The sequence below is a fragment of the Lissotriton vulgaris genome, chromosome 12, assembly GCF_964263255.1.
Source record: "Lissotriton vulgaris chromosome 12, aLisVul1.2, whole genome shotgun sequence".
In the NCBI taxonomy this organism is placed as follows: Eukaryota; Metazoa; Chordata; class Amphibia; order Caudata; family Salamandridae; genus Lissotriton; species Lissotriton vulgaris.
In genome coordinates, this window is record NC_141700.1 from 60,364,257 (window position 1) to 60,387,614 (window position 23,358).

Below are 23,358 nucleotides of genomic sequence, written 5' to 3' on the forward strand. Positions count from 1 at the left end.
CTAGTAAGCTCAGACATATAAGGAGAATGCCCTGTGGTATATAACCAGCTGCAGCGCCCCTTCATATCTAAGAGGAAGCGGCTATGGTACCATATTAATCAGGATAACTCTTGTTCAGTTGTTTCTTGTGAGGAGATTGTATTATAATTGCAATTATATAGCACTTACTACCCCTGAAGAGGCGTCAAATCGCTTTTTTGGTGATTTGCACGCTACTCCGGAACCCAAAAGGATTAGTGGTGAATTAGTATAGTGAAATGTGAAATTAATTTGAGCAGTGGATATGTTAGTCTGTTATTTGGATTGAAGGGAAAGGTTTGCATTTACATAGTGCTAGCTACACTCTGAAGATGTGTTAAAGCGCTTTTTGGCGGGTAGCACACTAAGGTTGCCTGCAAACAAGAGGAGGCAAGGGGAGAGGGGATGAAGGGATAGGAAAGAATAAAAAAGTGAGGCATCTTGTAAATTAACTGTTCATCCTTAAATACTAGACTTTTATTATCAGACATAGCTTTGTGAGTAGCTGGCTGGGACTCCTAAAGTTTAATTTTCCACATTCCTCCGTCAAAGAGTCTGTCAAAAAAGTTGAATATTCTTTGTTGTCTTTCTGGAGACACAGTGGACTTTACTGAAGATTACCAGATGGCCAGCTGTTCTAGTATAAATTCAGGTTAAAATTTTCAATGCATGCTGAAAACAAGGCGTGCATAAGCTACTGCACCATCCTGATGGACAGGTTGCATTAAAAATCGCTGTGTTAGCGCATGGGCCGCAGACAGCTCAGAAGCGCAGGTCAGTAATTGCCTCTTTGTGTCCCAGCTGTCCGCAACACAGGCATGAATGGGTAAGGTCTGGATATAAAGCAGAAGAGAGTTTCAGGTTTTGGGGCATAGTCTGAGACGTGCTGATTCAGAGTGTGCATTTTCTTGTGTGCGAGGACTTCAAGAAGAACATATTCAATGTTATTGAGTTGATGTTCCTGCCCCAAAGCTTCATTTGTTGTCCAAGTAATGTGATTGGTCAGTATGTAATATCTTGATGACTATGCAGGCAATTTTGGTCCTGGATCAGCATCCAAAAGGAAGCGTGCCTAGTAATGAAAGGATAGATGGAATGGGATCGAAACAGCAGCATATTGTGGCCAGGTGACCAGCAGCGTTCAAGGATGTTTTGATAGTGGCTAGGCGAGATTTCGTAATACCAGGAGGACTGGCATTCTTGTAATCAAGTCTCGAGAGAACCATAGCTTGGTTGACTCTTTTGAGGCCTTCATCACAAATGGTTTTATCCCACGGATGAGTTTGAGTTGATCCCTTGCATTTTTTGGCAGCAAGATGGATGTTGTCAGTGAAGTTCAGGCTGCTCTCGGGGTTGAACCGTGGGATGTGGTGTTCTTGAAATTGACGAGTAGCAATTGGGAATGTCAGGAGGGCATAGTCACTCTTGAATAGGTGGAAAGAGATACTTAGGTGAGAATGGAAGATGCTCTGTTTTGTGTGGCTTAAGCTTGAGATAATGGGAAGTCATCCAGGGTATGATTTTGATGATAGTAGTGGTCGAGTGAGACTTGTCGCTGAGGAAGAAACTTTTGAGTGGTGGTAGGATAGGCTACAATCCTTTGGCAGAAAGGCTAGTGGCTCGAGTAAGACGTTGAACAGAGAGGGAGCAAGCACACATCCTCGTGGAGCACCTTGGGGAATGCCTACAGGCTGTGACAGAGCATTTTCAACCTTCACCAGGTGTGAGCCATTTTCAAGGTCGGAGGTAGACCAATTCAGTACAGGGGCCTCTGAAACCCCTGCAGGTTTTTAGAGTGTGGATAAGGATTTTATGGTTCACAGTATTGAAAGGTATTGATAAATCAAGAAGAACAAGGAACTAAGAGTTGCCATTCTCCAGGATCCTGAGTCTATCATCGATTATTTCCAGAATCGCAGTTCCTGTAATGCGACAGGGACTGAAAATGGATTGAAACTCACCAGGCAGGTTGTTATCCTTGATGAACTTGTTCAGTTGTAATTTGGCACATCTTTCGAGGATTTTGGCCAGGAAGAGGAGTCCTGAGATTGGGCAATAGTTGTTGAGGATGTCCGTATAGTTAGTGGTTTCTTTTGTTAGTAGTGGGGAAGGTTGTCCAGTTTTTAAGCAATAAGGAAAATATGCTTGGTCTATAGACATATTAATGAGGCTAGCCCAATGAGGTATAAGACCTTTTCACATTTATTTTGCCAGGTGAGCAGGAAGGAAGTCTAATAAGTGTTTTGAGAGATTGAGTTGGAGAGGATGTTGAATGAATTGAATTGAATTGAAAGAGAATTTATAATGCGCAGACAGTAACCCGAAGGTATCAAGGCACCTATCAAAAGATCAGAGAATGATCAGGACAGGACATAAGACCCTAAACATATGCTTGCTGAAATAAAAGGGTTTTTAAGGCAGTGCGGAAGTTCTGTAGGGACGGGAGAGATCTAAGATCCAGAGGAAGTTCATTCCACCACTTAGGAGCAAGGGTGGAAAAGGCTCTGCCGCCCCACTTGGCTCTTCGTACACGGGGGGCTGCCAGAAGCAGTTTCCCGGAGGAGCACAAGTTCCTTCGGGGGACATAGTGGGAGATGATGGATCCTATTCCAGTGTCGCTCTTTTTGGCGATGGCTCTGTAGGTCATACATAGGACCTTAAACCGGATACGATATTCTACCGGCAGCCAGTGCAGCACTTTCCTGGCTGCAGTGGCCGAAGAGCGTCTGGGAATATCCAGGACGAATCTGGCTATGGCGTTTTGGACTACCTGTAAGCGCTGCAGCTGTCCTTTATTAAGTCCAGCATACAGCGCGTTACAATAGTCCAGACGTGAGCCGATAAGAGCAACAGCTATCTGTTTTCTTGCCTGGAGGGAAAGATATTTCCTGACCCTACGTAGGGTGTGAATCAGGCCCCAACAGGTGGAAACGGTTCTGCTCACTTGGCTGCCTAAGTCAAGGGCAGGATCTAATAGCACCCCGAGATTTTTAGCAGAAGATGTAGGGGAAGGGCATGTCCCAAGAGAGTCAGGCCACCAATTGGCTGACCAGATGTTTTCTTTCCCCCCAAACACCATCACCTCCGTCTTCTCCCCATTCAGTTTTAGGGAGTTCTGGATCATCCATTTACCAACCGCCTCCATGCAAGATCTAAACTTGGAGGCGATTAGTTCATCCGAATGGGGAAGAGAGACGAGGATTTGAGTGTCGTCTGCGTACGAGACTACCTCCATCCCGAATGATCTTATTAATTTGGCTAGTGGGGTAACATAGATATTAAAGAGGGTCGGGCTGAGTGCTGACCCTTGAGGAACCCCACATAGCACAGGACGGGATGGAGATAGAAACTCCCCAAGCTTGACTCTTTGTTCCCTCCCCATGAGGAAGGAGGTCAAGAGATCCAGAGCTGCGTTCTTCACCCCTACCTCCCTCAGCCGCGATGTAAGTACTGAGGGGGAGAGGGTGTCGAAAGCCGCAGTTAGATCTAGCAGGACCAGGAGCGAAGTCTGGCCCTCATCTACTGACGTGCGGATCTTGTCAAGCACGATGGTGAGGGCTGACAGATGTCTCTGACAGGAGCCCAATTGTTGGGTGATTTACACATGGGAGTACTGTACACAATAGTGGAAGTCGTGAGGATCGAAGCTTCAATATTCTTGTCAAAGAAGTGAGAAAACTCTTCAATTTTCTTGTTGGGATTTAGAAAACCAGGCGGACCATGGACTTAAGCCTCAACCACCTCAAAAAGATTTTTTGTGCCTATTTCTGGCACTATCGATCTGGATGCTAATATATTCCGATTTGGTGTTAAAGACATTGGTTATATAAGTGCGCCTAGGGCTGCAAAGGAGTACAAGGTCTGACCTAGAGGAGTGTAGGCGTCACGGACACTTAATACAAATGTGATCTTGTTTCTAACATTGAGGACTTTTGTGTACCAAGAGTAAGGACTCTTGGTCCGGACTTGTTTCTCTTTAAGTGGGGGCCACCTTGTCCATAATAACGGTAAGTGTATTAGTGAAAATGTAAATGTAAATGTAAATGTGGGTGTACTTGTAAAGCGCACTGCGACTCCATGGAGTATCCTGGCGCTGAAGACCGCTGGGGAACCCGTCCTGGTTTTCCCTGTGAGATGGTCCCTTTCTGGGTATCTCCAAGGTGAAACCAGGCATCCCCGGCGAATGTGGGGGGCCAGTGTAGAGATGAGGCAAGCTAATGCCCAGAGTTGCCAAGTGTGTTCCCTGGTTAGAGTAGGCACCGAGGCGAGAATTATCGAGTCCATTTTGACCCTGGTCCACGACCCTGCCGCGTCGGGAATTGAACCCTGGTCCCGGGCCGATCTCTGCTTACGGGTCTGCCACCTCTAACCAGTGAGCCACACCTCTTCACAAAATAAAGACTGGTGGCTGTATTTGTGTCTAGGACACCACTGGGGTGTAGCAATCTTAGTGTATCCAGCTGGAGGTGTTGTAAGTGAAAAACTGGAGGTTTGTTTTCAGCAAACCATGTCCAGCACTAGTGTATTGGTCTAGGAACAGCTTTTCAGGAAAATCATAAAGCATCTTATGTTTGAAGGTGTTAACCCCATTCGTAGATAGATTCAGAGGGTAGATGATTTTGTTCGTATAAGGTCCAGATTAGTAAAAGGTCTTAGAGTCATTAAGGGCCATGATATAATGGCGGCGACCCTGGTGGTGGAGTTAAGTGGTGGGAGAGATGTGTTGGCATGTGGGAAACAGCAAGGCATGGGAGGAAGAGGGGTGTAGTAGTACTGAGAGAGGGTCAGGGGATCGAGCTGGCTATCCTACCAAGGCCGGTAGGTCAGGCCTTTATTTGGGTGCCAAGTTAGATAGTGGGGTAGTGCTCTTGTGTCACAGTAGCCTTATAGGAACAGCAGTAAAATCAGAGCAAGCTCGAGGGGGCAGAAGCTTGAGGTTAACAAGCGATCCTACCTAGATTGGTAGGACATAACTTAAGTTCGGTGATGTGAATGAGAAAACCAGGTAGTGGGAATGGGCTGAATTATCCACATAACTAGTTGATAAATAGCTGGGGGAGACTTGACCACAAAAATATGGAGGTTGCGCGGAGAAGGTATAAGTAAGGTATTTCCACAAAAAGTACCCAGGAGTCAGAAACACATTCTAATCACAGACAACCGTTTACATGACAGAAAGAAAGATTGTGAACTAAGTGTAGTTGGATTAAACATGTGATACCATATAAACAGATGCACGTGCAACACATACCCAAGGTGAGAATTTTTCCCATCAGTTGTCGATCTGTTCCACCACTATTACATCATTTGGGTTCCCCTTACCCAGGAGTTAGTGTGCACACAGTCACACAAGTTGGAGAAAGGACTGTGAGAGTAAGAAGACTCCACAAAATATCTGCTCGCTGAGCAGATATTTTGTCAAATCTGCCTTTATACTATTGGTTTTAAGTTTAGGGAGCTGAGAGAAAACATTAAAATCTTTACTTCTACTCAGTCTCACCTAATTTTATATACTTCACTAATCTCACTTGCACTGCTTTTTCAGTTGTAACACTATATTGACACCACTCATTAAATAAAAATTGTGGAGTCTTCTTACTCTCACAGTCCTTTCTCCAGCTTGTGTGACTGTGTGCACACTAACTCCTGGGTAAGGAGAACCCAAATGATGTAATAGTGGTGGAACAGATCGACAACTGATGGAAAAATTCTCACCTTGGGTATGTGTTGCACGTGCATCTGTTTATATGGTATCACGTGTTTAATCCAACTACACTTAGTTCACAATCTTTCTTTCTGTCATATAAACGGTTGTCTGTGATTAGAATGTGTTTCTGACTCCTGGGTACTTTTTGTGGAAATGTAGTCTTTGTGAGGGGCGTGTATCCAGTGCAGAGTCGTTAAAATAGCCCTTGGACCCTCTTCTAAGTAGCGTGTGTTATAATAAGTAAGGTATTGACATACAAGAGTGAAGTTGTTTGCGGATCGTCCACAGGCGGCTGTAGTTGTAGGAAACCATACAGTTTGGCCTAAGGCAGTTGAAATTGCCGGTAAAGGAAACTTGGCGATGAAACATGTTGGTTATTTTAAATGGAGCGGGCACACAGCACGGAATAAAGTTGGACTAGCCAGTGTAGCCTAGCTCTTTTTAAGGTGGTGGGACCAGATCTCAAGTTTATGAGTTTGGCATACCACAGTGGGTCACTTACACATAACACACACAGGTTTTTCTTTTTCTGCACTGTTTATATCCCCGTTTTTTTTACCGGTTGGCAGATGCTGATGATGAGAACGTGAGGACACAGGCGAGGACCAGCCTGTAAAGTCCTCCCCCGGGTGTTGCTCCCGTGAGGCTCTGCCAACTTCCCTCCCCCTTTTTTTGAAGGCTTCACCCTCTGAGAAAGGTCTAGTGAGGTGTGGGATCAGCACATGGGGTTCACGCACACATACTATCTGGTTTATCGTTTTATCTTCAAAATGGTGACTTTATTTAGCACATGTAGATAGAAGGTTGTACAATACCCTCTGTTGAATAGATTAAGATATAGCAAGTAGGGGTCTTTGATTCCATACTGCATCAGGGCAGGCCATTGTTTGTTTAAGATATATTGAGTGGGGGGCGGCCTGAATAAACCCTTGTTCTTCTCTTCCCCCTGAGACTCCTTGTAGTTGAGACTAAGGCAGTTGAAGCCCAAAAATAATTCCAGTGTTATTTATAGAGCAGGCTGCAATCCTTAATTATGCCAGGACAGTTGAATGTAGAGGGAAGGGCATTAAAGATGCAATGAGGAATTATTTCAGTGTATGCTTAAATAAAGAGCAGCGAGGTGGTTTGTTTTAATAACTATTGGTCTAGTTAAGTAGACTGAGCCTAGTATAAAAGAATTTAAATTTGTGGTGGCAAAGTGTACTTTAGTATTTTGGTGCAAACTCTTCATAGAGTCTATTGAGAAAGAACAGAGTTAGACCTGGAATGGTGGTATACCCGACCCATCCGCTCATTTAATTTAATTTACAATCTGGTCACTTTTGTTCATCATCAGTAACTCTGGCATTATTTGCATTAATGAATTATTAAATATTGAAAAATAGTTATAACAGCTATGGAAATCCAAAGTGTGTGGTGGTGGGAGTTTAAGAGCCTTTTAGTATATCTTATGCACTCTCAAATGAATTCCACATGACTGTATTTAATTTTTCAGAGGTCACTGTCCTCCACAGGTTTTTCCTGTTTTTCGGGGGGAAATGTCTAACGACAGAATTATCTATAGCTGGAACTACTTCACAGGACTGTTTATTCCAAGGTGCCCAAAGTAACTCTTGGTGACCAAATCCATTCCAGATATCAGGTTACCACCGATTATGGGAATGTACTTGGTTTATACACTAAGGCCCACATGCATCAAAGCAAAACCCGGTCGCAAACGGGCAGATTCTCAGAATCTGCCCCTTTGCGACCGGTATTTTTGCATTTGGGATGCATCCTCCCAAATGCAAAAATCGCAATTTAAGTAATCTCTAAATTGCGATTACTTAAATTGCCATTGCATTTAAGGAATCGCAAATTGAGATTTCTTAAATGCAATGCATTAAAGTAAAAAAACTTGCGATTTCGCTAATAGGGGGGGAAACTACCATGAAGTTGAACTTCATGGTAATTTGTAAAAACTTTGAAAAATGCACTAAAGTGCATTTTTTAAAGTTCCATTTTACACACACATGCCCTTGGGGCATGTGTGTGTGCAAGATGTACTCGTATGCAGATTTCAAGGGCGCAAAAGGATGACCTTTTGACACCCTGGCACTTTTGAAATTGCATTCTTAATTTGCGATTCTCTAATTGAGAATCGCAAATTGAGAATGTCTTCCCATTCATTCCTACGGGCCTCTAGGCCCATAGGAATGAATGGGGAGGTATTCCTTCATTGCAACTCGCAATTTATGAGTCGCAAATAAGGAATGTTTAGAAATCGCTATTTTTTTATGCAATTTCTACATGCATAGCCTTTTGCTATTCCTTATTAGCGAATCCTTATTTTGCGCCAATAAGAATCACAAATGGCATTGTTGATGCATGTGCCAGATAGAGTAGAAATGCATTCCCTGTGGTTCTCGGTAGACCCTGGTGTGGTTCCAACCCTGCTGTCCCAACTCTGATCTTTTTTACTTCCAGCCTATAGGAAGATTCACTGTAGACTATCCACTACAACTAAATGTTCACGGTAAGTATACATAGGTAACTGTGGATCTACAATTTTTAACTCCACATCTACTTACCTTGACAGTATTTTCTGGAGTTACAAAATGTAAATCTATTCTTCCAAGCTGAAACCAAGGGGGTGTACTTACACGATAGGTTATCATCGTCAGTTAAACTACAAAGTGAATCCATGCCGGTGTCTTCCGGGAGAGGTCTGCAAATATACACCAATCAGCAGTCATGGTAATTTCCAGGAAGAGAGCAAAAGACAAAAGAGTAAAGCAGTTAGCCCGGATACCAGCTGTAGTTCAAGCAGGCAATAAGACACCAATGAGATGTCTGGCACTTTAATACGAATAGCGAATGCATGGAAAAAATAGCTTCAGCCCATGTATAGTCTGAATTTGTACTGTTTTGTTGCTGATGTATACATTTGAATACCCTTTTTGCATTGCATTTTACTTCTTAATTGTACCTTGTGCATGTTTACCAGTCCCTCTACTTACCACATCTTGTTGAGTAGGAAAATTGCATTAGCTTTTGTTTAACAGTTGTGATTTAATGTTTCTATGTGAATTTGTGTTATCTTCATGTACACAAAGCGAAAGTTGTAAAATACTAGCAACATTTTAGTGAGGTCTGGCAGTGCTTTGCTTTTAACTTACATGCTGTGTGGTGGGCCGACTTTAACTGTGATATGCAATGCATTCCATATAATGCGTGTCATTCTGACTTTACAACCCAAATGCAATTTTGTTCTCTCTTATTCAGAATTGAAAACATAGCAGTACCATACTCTGGTGGTGTGTTTTTAATATGGAAATTCTAAATGCATGACACATTAGCGAGATTTGAATGAAAGTACAAAATATTATTAAAGAGAGCCTCTTTCTTGGATTGGACTTCTCCTTTTCCACTGTACATGAGACAAATAACCCCTTTTCTATGCACCTTTGTAGGGTCAAGAAATTCCTAAAACAGGAAGCTGCTGGTCTGAAATGTGAGCCATTTCTGCAGAGCAACAGAAGAAACGAAAATGCAGTATGATGTAATGTATTATAGTATGCATTTGTCATCAGCCTTATTTGAGATTCTGTTGTTTATGAGACATGCTAATCAACTGTACCAAATGTTACAGCACCTTTTAAGATTAATTTTTTTACAAATCATATTGAAACCTATTTTCGAGGGGCTGTAGGGGTGGTTTGCCCTAGTCTCGGACATTCTCGCAGTGATACTAACACTGCTCCAGTAACATTGAACATATGTATTCTATTAAATGCCCTCTCTCTGTCTATAAATAATCAGAGGTTCTGTTTCACCCCATATACCTCAGGTAGTTGTTAGGGTGCATATTGCCACTTGCTCTGCGTAATCACTTCACTTGCAAAAAAGCCGCTTTGCCTCGCTCACATTCTTTATAGAGCGGCTGGGGGCTCATGCCTATAAAATGCAAAAATAGTCCTGCATATTGATGTGACGCTTTCATGCAGATAGGTAGATCACCATCACAAGTTGCCTAGCATCCATAGAGCAAGACCACTGACTCATTGTCAGTGAAATTGCTGTCCCACACTCGCAGCTCCACCATTAAGTGAGGCCTGCCCCTGCACTCTCGAGTGTTGTTGGTGTTCGAGCCCCTCCTCCACCCGCAGGTTCACGTGCACCTCATCCCTGATGGTCCAGTGGATCTCTGTCTCCTCTCTCTCGCTCCTCCTTCCACTCCGTTTTTCACTCGTTTTTTTTCCACTCGTTTTCCCCTTTTTTCTGTTCTACACTTTCTTTGCACTTTTTTGCCTTTTTGCTTCATTCCGCTCTTATTTCTTTTAGCCCTCCATTAATTTTCCTTTCCCTTTTCCCTCTCCGATTTTCACTAGTTTTTTTTACTCGTTTTCTCCCTCTTTCTTCTCTGTTCTGCACTCTCTTTGCACTTTTCTGCCTTTTGCCTTATTCCTTTCTTATTTCCTTTAGCCCTCCTTCAATTTCCTTTCCCTTTTCCCACCCGTTTTTCCACGCCGCTACTGCCCTTGCGACCCCTCCCCCCCCAGCACGACCAGTGCAACGCCCCCTGCACTCTTGAGCGTTGTTGGTGTTTGAGGCCCTCCTCCACCCACAGGTTCACCTGCACCTCATCCCTGGTGGTCAAGTGGATCTCTGTCTCCTCTCTCTCGCTCCTCCTTCCTCTCTGTTTTTCACTCGTTTTTTTTCCACTCGTTTTCCCCCCTCTATTTTTTCTGTTCTACACTTTCTTTGTACTTTTCTGCCTTTTTGCTTCATTCCGCTCTTATTTCTTTTAGCCCTCCATTAATTTTCCTTTCCCTTTTCCCGCTCCGATTTTCACTCGTTTTATTTTTACTCGTTTTCTCCCTCTTTCTTCTCTGTTCTGCACTCTCTTTGCACTTTTCTGCCTTTTGCCTTATTCCTTTCTTATTTTCTTTAGCCCTCCTTCAATTTCCTTTCCCTTTTCCTGCCCGTTTTTTCCACACCGCTGCTGCCCTAGCGACCCCTCCCCCCAGCACGACCAGTGCAACGCCCCCTGCACTCTTGAGTGTTGTTGGTGTTCGAGGCCCTCATCCACGTGCAAGTTCATCTGCGCCTCATCCCTGGTGGTCCAGTGGACCTCTTTCTCTTCTTTCTCGCTCCGCCTACCTCTCCGTTTTTCACTTGTTTTTTTCACTAGTTTTTCTCCCTCTTTTTTTTTGGTTCAGCACCCTCTTTGCACTTTTCTGCCTTTTGCCTTATTCCTTTCTTAATTCCTTTAGCCCTCCTTCAATTTCCTTTCCCTTTTCCCACCCGTTTTTCCATGCCACTGGTGCCTTTGCGGGCCCTCCCACCAAGCACGACCAGTGCGACCACCCCCGGTCCCGCCCCCAGCTGTCCAGCCCTTCCCGACCCCTACTTAATGGCGGCCGCTGCGGGGACAGGCTCTCCCATCCTTACAGCTCCATCATTAAGGGAGGCCTGCCCCTGCACTCTAGAGTGTTGTTGGTGTTCGAGGCCCTCGTCCACGTGCAGGTTCATCTGCGCCTCATCCCTGGTGGTCCAGTGGACCTCTGTCTCCTCTTTCTCGCTCCGCCTCCCTCTCCGTTTTTCACTTGTTTTTTTCACTCGTTTTTCTCCCTCTTTTTTTCTTTGTTCTGCACTTTTTTTGCACTTTTCAGCCTTTTTGCCTCATTCTGCTCTTATTTCTTTTAGCCCTCCATTCATTTTCCTTTCTCCTCTGTTTTTCACTCGTTTTTTTCATTCGTTTTCTCCCTCTTTTTTCTCTGTTCTGCACTCTCTTTGCACTTTTCTGCCTTTTTGCCACATTCCTCTCTTATTTCCTTTAGCCCTCCTTCAATTTCCTTTCCCTTTTCCTGCCTGTTTTTCCATGCCGCTGCTGCCCCCGCGGCCCCTCCCCCCAGCAGGACCAGCCCAATCCAGCTCCACCCCCCCCCCCCGCTCCCGCCTCTTAGCTGTCCAGCCCTCCCCGACCCCTACTGAATGGCAGTCGTGCCGCTGACGCGCCAAAGGCAATTCCATCTGCGTCCGCCCGTGATCCGCCTGCAATCTGTGCCAGGAACCCTGGCCCTCCGCACCGCCAACGCTACAACCCAGCAGTACTCCACGAACTACACCCAGGCTGCAACAACAACTGCAAGCTAGCTTCACCAGCCGACACCCATGGACCCTTCAGCTGTCACCGCTGCTGACAAACCTACAGCACCGCCAGAAACACGGACCCAGCACAACCAGACAGCAAGAACACACCTGAACCAAAGACCGTGCAATGCATCCTCCTCAACATCCAAACCCTCCACAAACATGCCACCAAAATCTGGGACCTCCTCAACAGCACCACTGCAGATATAGCGTTCCTCACCGAAACCTGGACCCACACCACCTCAGGACTGGACATCGCCATCGCCATTCCCCAAGGATAAAAGATCTCCAGGAAGGACCGCCACACCCGCCCGGGAGGAGGAATCACCATCGTTCACAAATCCACCCTCCGCCTGAGGACACTCCCCGACGAGCCCACAAATATGATGGAACACCTACACTTCAAGATACTGACCAGCCCTACCACCACCCTCCGAGAAACCCTCATCTACCGACCCCCTGGACCCTGCGGGCCGTTCACCAACTCAATCACGGACATCATCTCCCCACATGCCATCGCATCCACCAACTACACCCTGCTGGGAGACCTCAACTTCCACCTCGACAACCAACTGGACCCCAACACCACATCCCTCCTGGACAACCTCCACAACACGGATTCCACCAAATCGTGACCAAACCCATGCACTCAGCAGGACACACCCTCGACCCCCTCTTCACAGGGACTCCATCACCTTCAGCCACACCACCGAACTGCCGTGGACTGACCACCGATGCGTCCACTTCACCTTCAGAACACCCACCATCCACAGACACCAGCACCTGCTCCCACAAAGAAACTGGACCAGAATCACCAACGACCAGATCACCTCCTCACTCAGCAACTCCACCCCAACTATCACGGGAAATGACGACCCCAACACCGCAGCTTGAACCCTGCACAGGTGGATCTCTGACAGCGCCAACACCATAGCCCCCCTCAAGAAAACAACACTACCCAAGCCAAGAAAGCCAGGTGGCTTACCACCAAACTTCGAGAGTTCAGACGCACTTGCTGTCGCCTCGAAAAGGCCAGGAGGAACACCAAATCCACAGAAGCACACAACAACTTTAGAGCCCCTACCAACGGCCACCACCAACTCATCAGAAAAACAAGGAAAAAAGCGATTGAAGACAGAATCTACACACACACACAATAGCAAAGAACTCTTCAACATCATCAAGGAGTTCGCCCAACCCACCATCGAGTCGACTAACATCCCTCCCTCACAAGATCTCTGTGACAAACTCAGTACCTTCTTTCACCACAAAATCAAGAGCTTCTACGACAACTTCGACAAAGACGACCAACACACAGAACCCCCACCAACCAACGCCTACACCCTGAAGCCAGCGATTGACGACTGGACAGCCCTCACCAAGGAAGACACACTGAAGACGATGAAGTCAATCCACTCCGGGGCCCCCACGGACCCCTGCCCACACCACATCTTCAACAGAGCCGCCGACGCCATCGCACCCATGCTCCCGCCACACCATCAACCGCTCCCTGGAGACCGCCTCGTTCTCCAACTACTGGAAACACGCTGAGGTCAACCCCTCCTGAAGAAACGCTCGCCGGACCCCACCGACCTCATAAACTACAGGCCATTTCCCTGCGAAAGTCATTAAGAATGCCAGCAACAGCCAACTCGCCACATTCATGGAAGAGCTCAATATCCTCGACTCCTCCCAATCCGGCTTCAGAAAAAAACACAGCAAGGAAACCGCCCTCCTTGCCACCACAGACAACATCCGCACCCTACTGGACAAAGGAGAAACAGTAGCCCTCATCCTCCTCAACCTCTCAGCGGCGTTCAACACAGTCTCCCACTGCACCCTAATACGCAGACTCCACAACGGAGGGATCCAGGACAAGGCCCTCCACTAGATCCGCTCCTTCCTCTCCGGCAGAACGCAGAGGGTCAGACTCCCCCCTTTCTTCTCAGACCCTACACCAACCACCTGCAGAATCCCTCAGGGGTCTTCCCTCAGCCCTACGCTCTTCAACATCTACATGGCTCTGCTCGCCCCCATCGTCAGAACCTACGGACTCAACATTGTGTCATACGCACACGACACGCACCTCATCCTCTCCCTATCCAACGAACCCAACACCGCCAGACTCAAATTTGGGGAAGGCATGAAAGCCGTCGCCAAATGGATGAAAAACAGCTGCCTACAACTAAACACTAACCAGACAGAAGTACTCATCATGGGCCCAAACCCCGACACCTGGAACAACACCTGGTGGTCCACCGCCCTCGGAAACTTGCCCACCCCCACAGACCAGGCACGCAACTTGAAAATCATCCTGGACTCCGAGTTCAAAATGGACCGCCAGATCAACTCCATCTTGTCCTCCTGCCTCCTCACCCTCTGCCTCCTTCGTTAGACCTTCAAATGGATCCCACTTGATCACAGAAAGCCTGCCACTCATGCCCTGGTCACCAGCAGACCCTACTATGGCAACGCACTCTACGCTGGAATAAACAAAAATGTCACACACAAGCTACATAACATCCAGAACGCCAAGACTGGTCCTCAATCAGCCAAGACACTGCCACATATCTCAGCACCTACACACACTCCACTGGCTCCCCTTCGAGGCAAGAGTCACCTTCAAGATGCTCACCCACGCACACAAGGCCCTCCACGACACTGGACCAGCATACCTGAACAGCTGACTCAAATTCCACACACCCCAAAGGACCCTACGATCAGCCCAGTTGTCCTACGCCGTGGTCCCTCGCACAAGAAGAACGAGATCGGGAGGCCACTCCTTCTCCTTCCTCGCAGCCAAAGCCTGGATCGCCATTCCGCTCCACCTCAGATCGACAACATTGCTTCCCATCTTCGCAAGAAACCTCAAAACCTGGCTCTTCGACGGACCGCCTCCTTGATGTACCGAAACCTGCACCCCCCTCACTCCCAGCGCCTTGAGACCCTTACGGGTGAGTAGTCATGCTCAATAAACACCTGATTGTTTGATTGATTGATTTATTGATTGATTGATTGATGTGACTTGTGTCAAATAGGAACCAGATACATTACATTTATGTACTAACTTCTGAACTAGTTTTTAAAGTCTAACAATAAGTATTGCAACGTTTAACATAAACAGTGCATATCGCCAATGAGCACAAGGTCCAAGCTACCATCTCCCTTGTTCTATCCAAACTCGATTACGCCAATAGCCTCTACCACGGATCACCTTTAACGACCACGAAAAGACTACAACGGATTCAGAACTCGGCTGCCAGACTACTTGTAGGAGAGTAGGGTCTGCTATCCTATGGTCACCCCAATTTTTGCTTTTTTGCTTCACTGGTTTTCGACTTACTGAGGCTGTGGGCCTGCTAATCAGACCCCCAGCCTGCTGTTCTCTCTCTAAATTCATAATACATGTGCTATAGGTACATACCACAATTGGAAATGGACTCCTTGTCAGCCCCTGTACCATGCACTATAGGTGCTCAGGGCATAGGTGCCACCAAGGCCTACCAGGGGCTGAAGCATAGCTTTTGCCACCCCTGGCTGGTTCTTAAATTGACACAACTGGCTGATCACTCAGCTGGGGCAAGTGGGTGTAATCACCCCTTGCTTAGATATAGTATACCTATATCTAAACCTATATCTGGACACATATATAGCCTGTAAGCCACTCCTATGGAAGGCCTCATCAATCCTGGAGGCAGAGTGCGTGGTTTTATGTGAGATGGAGCTCTGGCATGAGCTGAGCCTGTCTGCAGCTGTCGGGAACAACTCCCTAAGCTGATCCGGGATAATGCCATACCGTATACTCTTAAGCGCCTTATAATCCTCGCGGTTATATAGCAACTTTGGTTTGGCTTTATCAAAACATGTCGTGTAAGGTGTCATACGAATTGGAATACTACCCCCTCGCCAGTTCTGGCGACGGGGGTAGCATTCCACCCTTCTAGAGGGATAAGACATGTTACTTTACTGAAACGCGGTTGATTTAAAATGAGCCTCAGATCCACAAAATGGATGCCTCTGCCACAGACACGGGTCTGGCCTCCTGCTGCTGACCGAAACTCAGCAAATGGTGGCCTGGACAAAGGGTTTCCTGTCGAAGGGCGGTGTTAAAACCCCCCAGACAGGAGATAGTGGATTGTAGCAGGGAGGTTTCAAAGAAACCAGACACTGCCTGGGGAGCACAAGGCTGCCCCTTGCATAATCCGGCCAAACCGGTTCTGGGGCCTCCCAGCCCCTGTCCCAGCGCGGCCTGGATCAAAGGAAAGGGGTGTAACCACCCCCTTCCTGGGTCCCACCCATAGGAGGGGACCTAGCAGGATGTCCAGCCCACCAGATTCGAATAAGAGTGGGAGCAGTGCCAATGCAACTCAGATCATCCTGAAGAAACATAAGAAACGAATTCTGGACCCTTCGACTTTCTACTCAACGCAGAAGACTGAAGAATCTCCCTTGTGGTCAAGGAGTGACCACCCTGTGCAAACAGGCAACATCCAGCCCTCGACCCTTGCTTTGTTGCAGTTCCCGCCGGAACTCGAGCGACAGAGATCGACGAGATCAAGCTTGCCTGCCTTCTCCCAGCCCGATCCACAGTCCCTGCAGAGCTGAGACCAGTGGAGGCGACCGGAAGCGTGGGGCACGCCATCTTGAAAAGGCCACGAGACGCTGACCGTGCAGCCCACGAGTGATCCTCGAAGCTGTACACCGGGGTCTGAGAAGCCCCCACCCCGAGCTACACTTGCACCAAAGCTAACCCCTCCACACTCGACGAGTGCTGCGTGGGGCCCTTCTGCTTGTGGCGGCTCGACGCGTTGGCCCGGTCACTTGCCAGCTGGCTTGTGACCCCTGTGCCGACGAAACTTGAAATACGACTTGCTTTTCTGGTTGCTCCAGATCTGCACCAGCTCCTGTGAAAAGGAGCCCCCACTCTGACCCTCCTGGTTCGAGTGATAAGCAATCTCCCGGTTCCGCGTGGATTGCTTTTGCCAAGTGCTGTTTGCTGCAATCTTGAAGCCGACGGTGCTGACCGCGAGAGCCTACGTGGGACAGATCGTGACCCGCTCCTGGATGTCGCAGATGCCCCAGAGCCCACGTGACAGTGGAGAGAAGCCTATCGACAACCACCTGATTGCGCCCGACATTGCCTGGTTCCGTCCTGGTTCCACCCTGGTCACTGCTGAGTGACCCAGACTCTGTCCCCTCTGCTTTCAGGTACTTTTCTACTTCGATCCACCCTTGTATCGCACCGGACACTTCTGCTTCACATCGCCTGCAGCTGCAACAGCTTCAAGCACCAAGAGCCTGTGTGTCAAAACCCGACGCCACTTCGACCCTGTGCACCCACGGCCTGTGGGTGAGGTAACATTGCAACGCCGGTGTACATACACTGGTACACACCTCTAGGGTCTGTGTCTAAAGTTTTGTTCCCCTAGGTTCAGCGGAAGTATCTTTTAATTCACTTTAACTAACTTTTACGCACCATTGACATTGCATTGGTGCGAGCCGCACTTTCCGTGCTGCACCCGTCTCCTGTGGGCTACTCCCGACTTCAGCATTGCTAGTCCTGACTGCTCCCAGCGAATCTCTAGGCCCTAGGCCTAACCACTGTTCGAGAAGTGTTACTTATACCACTTTTTTAGTATATGGTTTGAGTGGCCACCCGCCCTCATCCATAATTGTGCAACTTTATATGTTTTACTGTGCTTTTGATTTAACGCTTGTGCCCCTTTCCTCATAAAGAGTACTGGGGAGTAATTTAGAAATAAATACATATATTTTTATAATATATACTTGTGTGGTGTCCTTTCATTTGATTACAGGATTGTATGTGGTAAAACAGCTCGCTTAACACGACCTCTTAAGTTAAGCCTTTAAGGCTGCTTAGTCCATGCTACCTCTAGGATAGCTTGTCTAACAAGGTTGACTTACAACCAGACATCTTTGGGGTTTGTTTGGACTGTTACTAAGTAGTTCCAGAATTGGAAACACTACCTAACAGGCCAACTTCTCACATTGGTGTGCAGCGGTGCGGATTTGAGCTTGCTGTTTGTTTTACCATTGCAATCTTTATCAAATTGAAAGATCACATCAAGTACCTTAGGTACATATAAATCAAAAGCTTAGCATATTAAGTTCTACTGAACTTAGCAGTTGTAGAGTAAAGGGATTAGCACACCCTGACTACAACTCACTAGCAAGGTACAGTAGGAAAACACTTAGTGTAGGTAAGTGCATCACTTACACCTCACTAGCAGTCATGTCTGATACAGGTAGAGCCTCAGGCTCTGCTCCTGTAATAGTTGATCCTATAGGGACAACATCCAGATATGACAACCTTAGCCACAAAGACCTGAGTGCCTTGTGCACAGCCAGGGGGCTAAAAAAGGGCAGAGGCCCTACCATTCCTTCCCTAGTAGCTCTCCTAGAAAAGGATGACCTAGATAAGGTGAGTCAGGCTCCCTTAGAATCAGGTGAAGGGATACACTCCCCTGAGAATGAGAATCTTCCAGAAGATGAAGAAGAGGAGGAGGAAGAGGAAGAGGAAGGCTCAGATTTAGAAGAGCCTGAAGATCAGGATCAGAGGGGAAACCAGGTACAGGTTGCCAGGCTTAACCAGGCCAACCTGGACCTACATGAGAATGGAGAGGGCCAGCACCACTCCAGATCTCATAACCAAATTCTCCCAGGTAACAGGAGGGTGAGATCTCAATCAAGGGACTCTCATCTTTCTAGTGCCTCAAGAGAATCTCAAAGAGGGATGACTCCCTCCCAGAGAAAAGAGCATAGGGCCAGGATGAGGGCTGTCCAACTCCAAATAGAAAGGGAAGAGGTAGCCTTGGCTCAAGCTAAACTTGCTTTAGCAAGAGAAAGAAGATTGTGTGGCTTAGATGCCACTGGTGGCAGCAAAGTTCCTAAAGAAAAAGACAGGGCCTATGACAATAGAAACCTGACAAAAATTGTGCCCCCCTACAAGGAAGGGGATGATATCCACAAATGGATGACTGCTCTTGAGAGGGCCTGCATGGCACAGCAGGTCCCTGAGGATCAGTGGGCAGCAATTTTATGGTACTCCTTTTCTGAGAAAGGGAGGGACAGGCTCCTCACTGTTAGACCTGAGGATGCCAAAAACTACTCTGTTCTGAAGAGTGCTCTTATTGAAGGGTTTGGCCTAACCACTGAGCAATACAGGTTGTTGTTCAGAGACACCCAAAAAGCACAGACTCAGGACTGGACTGATTTTGTAGATTGTGCCACTAAGGCTCTGGAGGGTTGGCTGCAGGGAAGTAAAGTTTCAGACTATACAGGATTGTACAATCTTATGATGAGAGAGCAGATCCTTAATAACTGTCAGAACCAGCTGTTGCATCAATACCTTGTTGACTCTGATTTGACCTCTCCCCAAGAATTGGGAAAGAAGGCAGACAAATGGGTCAGAACAAGGATTAAGCAGAAAAACCAGAACCAAGGTGACCAGAAGAAAACAGACCAGAAGGGTGGGAATCAGAAAGATAAAGAAAAGGACCAGAAGTCTTCAGGCCCCCAAACTAGCAATAAGGAGGGGGGTTCCCAAAATGGAAACAAGAAAAAGAAGAATGATGGCCCAAAGAAACCTTGGTGTAATACCTGCAAATCAGTTTCACACTGGGGCAGTGAATGCACTAAGAAAAATCCAGTCCCCACCACTGCAGCTCCTAAAGCACCTGCACCCCCTAGTACAGTTAACAGTGGTGGTACACAGCCAAAGGGTTTAGTAGGGTTGACCCTGGGTACTGAGGTGGAATCTGGCCTAGTCAGAATCCCCACACAGGCAGTTCTCCTATATGATGTGGACTTATCTTTGACCACTGCAGTAAGCCCCAGTAACCTGGGCAAATATAGGCAGACTCCCTTAATCAATGAGAAACTGGCTCAGGCCTACAGGGACACTTGTGCCAGTGTCACAATGGTGACACCTGACTTTGTGGACCCTGGACAGATTGTACTAGGTGAAAGTTACCTAGTGACCAATGCAAGCAACTCCACTACTTCCCATAGTGTGGCTGTTGTGAACTTCTCCTGGGGAGGGGTAGATGGCCTAAAGAAAGTTGTTGTGAGTGCAGACCTCCCAGTAGACTGTCTGTTAGGCAATGATCTTGAAAGCTCAGTTTGGTCAGAAGTGGAGTACAGGACTCATGCAGAAATGCTAGGGATTTCAGCTTATGTCCTTGCAGTGACAAGGTCTCAGGCTAAGAAGCGCCTTCCTGAACCAGTGGTGGATCTTGAAACAATAGACCAACCACAACCCAAGAGAAGGAGCAAGAGGGTTAAGGCTGTGCCTTCCCACTTGCCCCAGGTTGAGGATCAAGTTTCACAGGAAACTGATTCTGCAGTCCAAGAGGAGACTGTCTCAGAGGAGCTTGAACCTGACCAGGTTGAGTTTCTGGGGACAGGGGGACCCTCAAGGGCAGACCTGGGGCAGGCCCAATTAGATTGCCCTTCACTTGAACCCCTCAGACAGCAAGCTGCTGCTGAGGCTGCAGGGAATGCTCAAGGTACCCATAAAGTGTATTGGGATGAAGGACTCCTTTATTCAGAGGCTAGAGACCCCAAGCCTGGCACAACCAGGAGGTTGGTTATACCTTTGAAGTTTAGGGGTTTCCTTCTTACCTTGGCCCATGATATTCCCCTTGCAGGACACCTAGGCCAGAATAAGACTTGGGACAGGCTTGTTCCACACTTTCACTGGCCTCACATGTCAGAAAATGTCAAGGAGTTTTGTCGCTCCTGTGTCACTTGCCAAGCCAGTGGTAAGTCAGGTGGCACAACAAAGGCCCCCCTGATACCACTACCTGTGGTGGGGGTACCCTTTGAAAGAGTTGGAATAGACATTGTGGGTCCCATGGATCCTCCAACAGCATCTGGGCACAGATTTATACTGGTGGTAGTGGATCATGCCACCAGGTACCCAGAGGCAATTCCCCTGAGGACCACCACAGCTCCTGTGGTGGCAAAAGCCCTCATTGCAGTTTTCTCAAGAGTGGGCTTTCCAAAGGAGGTTCTTTCAGACAGAGGTACCAACTTTATGTCTGGATACTTGAAAGCAATGTGGAAAGAGTGTGGAGTAAACTATAAGTTTACCACACCCTACCATCCACAGTGCAATGGGCTTGTTGAAAGGTTCAACAAGACACTAAAGGGAATGATAAAAGGTTTACCAGAGAAGCTTAGGCGGAAATGGGACATCCTTTTACCCTGCTTGCTCTTTGCTTACAGAGAGGTCCCACAGAAGGGGGTTGGCTACAGCCCTTTTGAACTTTTGTTTGGCCACCCTGTAAGGGGTCCATTGAGTTTGGTGAAGGAAGGATGGGAGTTACCTCTCAAAAAGCCTAAACTAGACATTGTGGACTATGTACTTGGTCTCCGCTCCAGGATGGCTGAATACATGGAGAGAGCATCCAAAAACCTTGAGGCAAGTCAAGAATTACAGAAAGCTTGGCATGACCAAAAGGCTGTTCTGGTTGAGTACCAGCCAGGGCAGAAGGTGTGGGTGTTGGACCCAGTGGGGCCAGCAGCTCTCCAGGACCAATGGACTGGACCCTACCCTATCATTGAAAAGAAGGGAGAAGTCACCTACTTGGTTGACTTTGGCACCCCTAGGAGCCCCCACAGGGTGCTCCATGTAAACAAATTGAAAGCATTTGTTGACAGGGAGGACATGAGTCTCCTCATGGCCACAGATGGGGAACAGGAGGAAGAGAGTGACCCTCTCCCAGACCTGCTTTCCCAGAACCCTGATGATGGTTCAGTTGATGGAGTAGCCTTGGCAGGCAGCCTCACTGAGCAGCAACAGGTGGACTGCAGACAGGTGTTGCAGGCCCACAGACATATGTTTTCACTCACACCCAGCCAGACTAACTGGTGCACCCATGAGGTGGACACTAGTGACAGTCTGCCTGTGAAGAATAAGATCTACAGGCAACCTGACCATGTCAGGGATTGTATAAAGGCTGAGGTGCAAAAGATGTTGGAGCTTGGAGTGATTGAGCCATCAGAGAGCCCATGGGCTAGCCCAGTGGTCCTTGTGCCAAAACCTCATACCAAAGATGGGAAGAGAGAAATGAGGTTTTGTGTGGACTACAGAGGTCTCAATGCTGTCACTAGGACAGATGCTCATCCCATTCCAAGAGCAGATGAGCTCATTGATAAATTGGCTTCTGCCAAGTTTCTGAGCACATTTGATTTGACAGCTGGCTACTGGCAAATCAGACTAGCTGAAGAGTCAAAAGCCAAAACAGCATTCTCTACCCCTAGTGGACATTATCAATTTGTGGTAATGCCCTTTGGTTTGAAGAATGCACCTGCCACCTTCCAAAGGTTGGTGAATCAAGTCCTTGCTGGGTTGGATGACTTTTGTGCAGCATATCTAGATGATATTGCTGTCTTTAGCTCCACCTGGGAGGATCACCTGATCCACCTGAAGAAGGTTCTGGAGGCCCTGCAAAAGGCAGGCCTGACTATCAAGGCTACTAAGTGCCAGATAGGGCAGAGCAAGGTTGTGTACTTGGGCCACCTAGTAGGTGGGGGTCAAGTTCAACCACTGGAGAGCAAGATCCAGACCATACAGGACTGGGCTCCTCCAACTACCCAGACACAAGTCAGAGCCTTCTTGGGCCTGACTGGGTATTACAGAAAATTTGTAAAGAACTATGGGTCCATTGTGACACCATTGAATGACTTGACATCCAAGAAGATGCCCAAAAAGGTTCAGTGGACAGTTAGCTGTCAAAAGGCATTTGATGACCTGAAGAAGGCCATGTGCTCTGCACCTATCCTGAAGAGTCCTGACTACTCCAAACAGTTCATTGTACAGACAGATGCTTCTGAGTTGGGGGTGGGAGCTGTGCTTTCACAACTTAATCAAGATGGTCAAGACCAGCCCATTGCTTTTATTAGCCGAAGGCTGACCCCCAGGGAGAAACGTTGGTCAGCTATTGAGAGGGAGGCCTTTGCTGTGGTTTGGGCCCTGAAGAAGTTGAGGCCATACTTGTTTGGTACTCACTTCCTAATTCAGACAGACCATAAGCCCCTCTTGTGGCTAAATCAGATGAAGGGTGAAAATCCCAAACTGCTCAGGTGGTCCATTTCCCTACAGGGGATGGACTTTACAGTGGAGCACCGCCCAGGGACTGACCATGGTAATGCAGATGGTCTCTCCAGGTACTTCCACTTAGAACATGAAGACTTATCTGGTCAAGGTTAAGTTTAATGTCCCTGCGTTTGGGGGGGGGTTGTGTAGGAGAGTAGGGTCTGCTATCCTATGGTCACCCCAATTTTTGCTTTTTTGCTTCACTGGTTTTCGACTTACTGAGGCTGTGGGCCTGCTAATCAGACCCCCAGCCTGCTGTTCTCTCTCTAAATTCATAATACATGTGCTATAGGTACATACCACAATTGGAAATGGACTCCTTGTCAGCCCCTGTACCATGCACTATAGGTGCTCAGGGCATAGGTGCCACCAAGGC

At 47.4% G+C, this 23,358-nt stretch overlaps 1 protein-coding gene across 3 annotated transcripts in view; it reads right to left on the bottom strand.

Moving 5' to 3' along the window:
- Positions 1 to 23,358, bottom strand: part of ATCAY (ATCAY kinesin light chain interacting caytaxin) — a 142,701-nt gene that overhangs the window by 84,977 nt on the left and 34,366 nt on the right. For all 3 annotated transcript variants that reach the window (XM_086947099.1, XM_086947098.1, XM_086947100.1), the window contains one exon: positions 8,368 to 8,432. In XM_086947099.1, the coding sequence (XP_086803225.1) occupies positions 8,368 to 8,432 (65 nt within the window). The remainder of the gene's footprint in view (positions 1 to 8,367; positions 8,433 to 23,358) is intronic.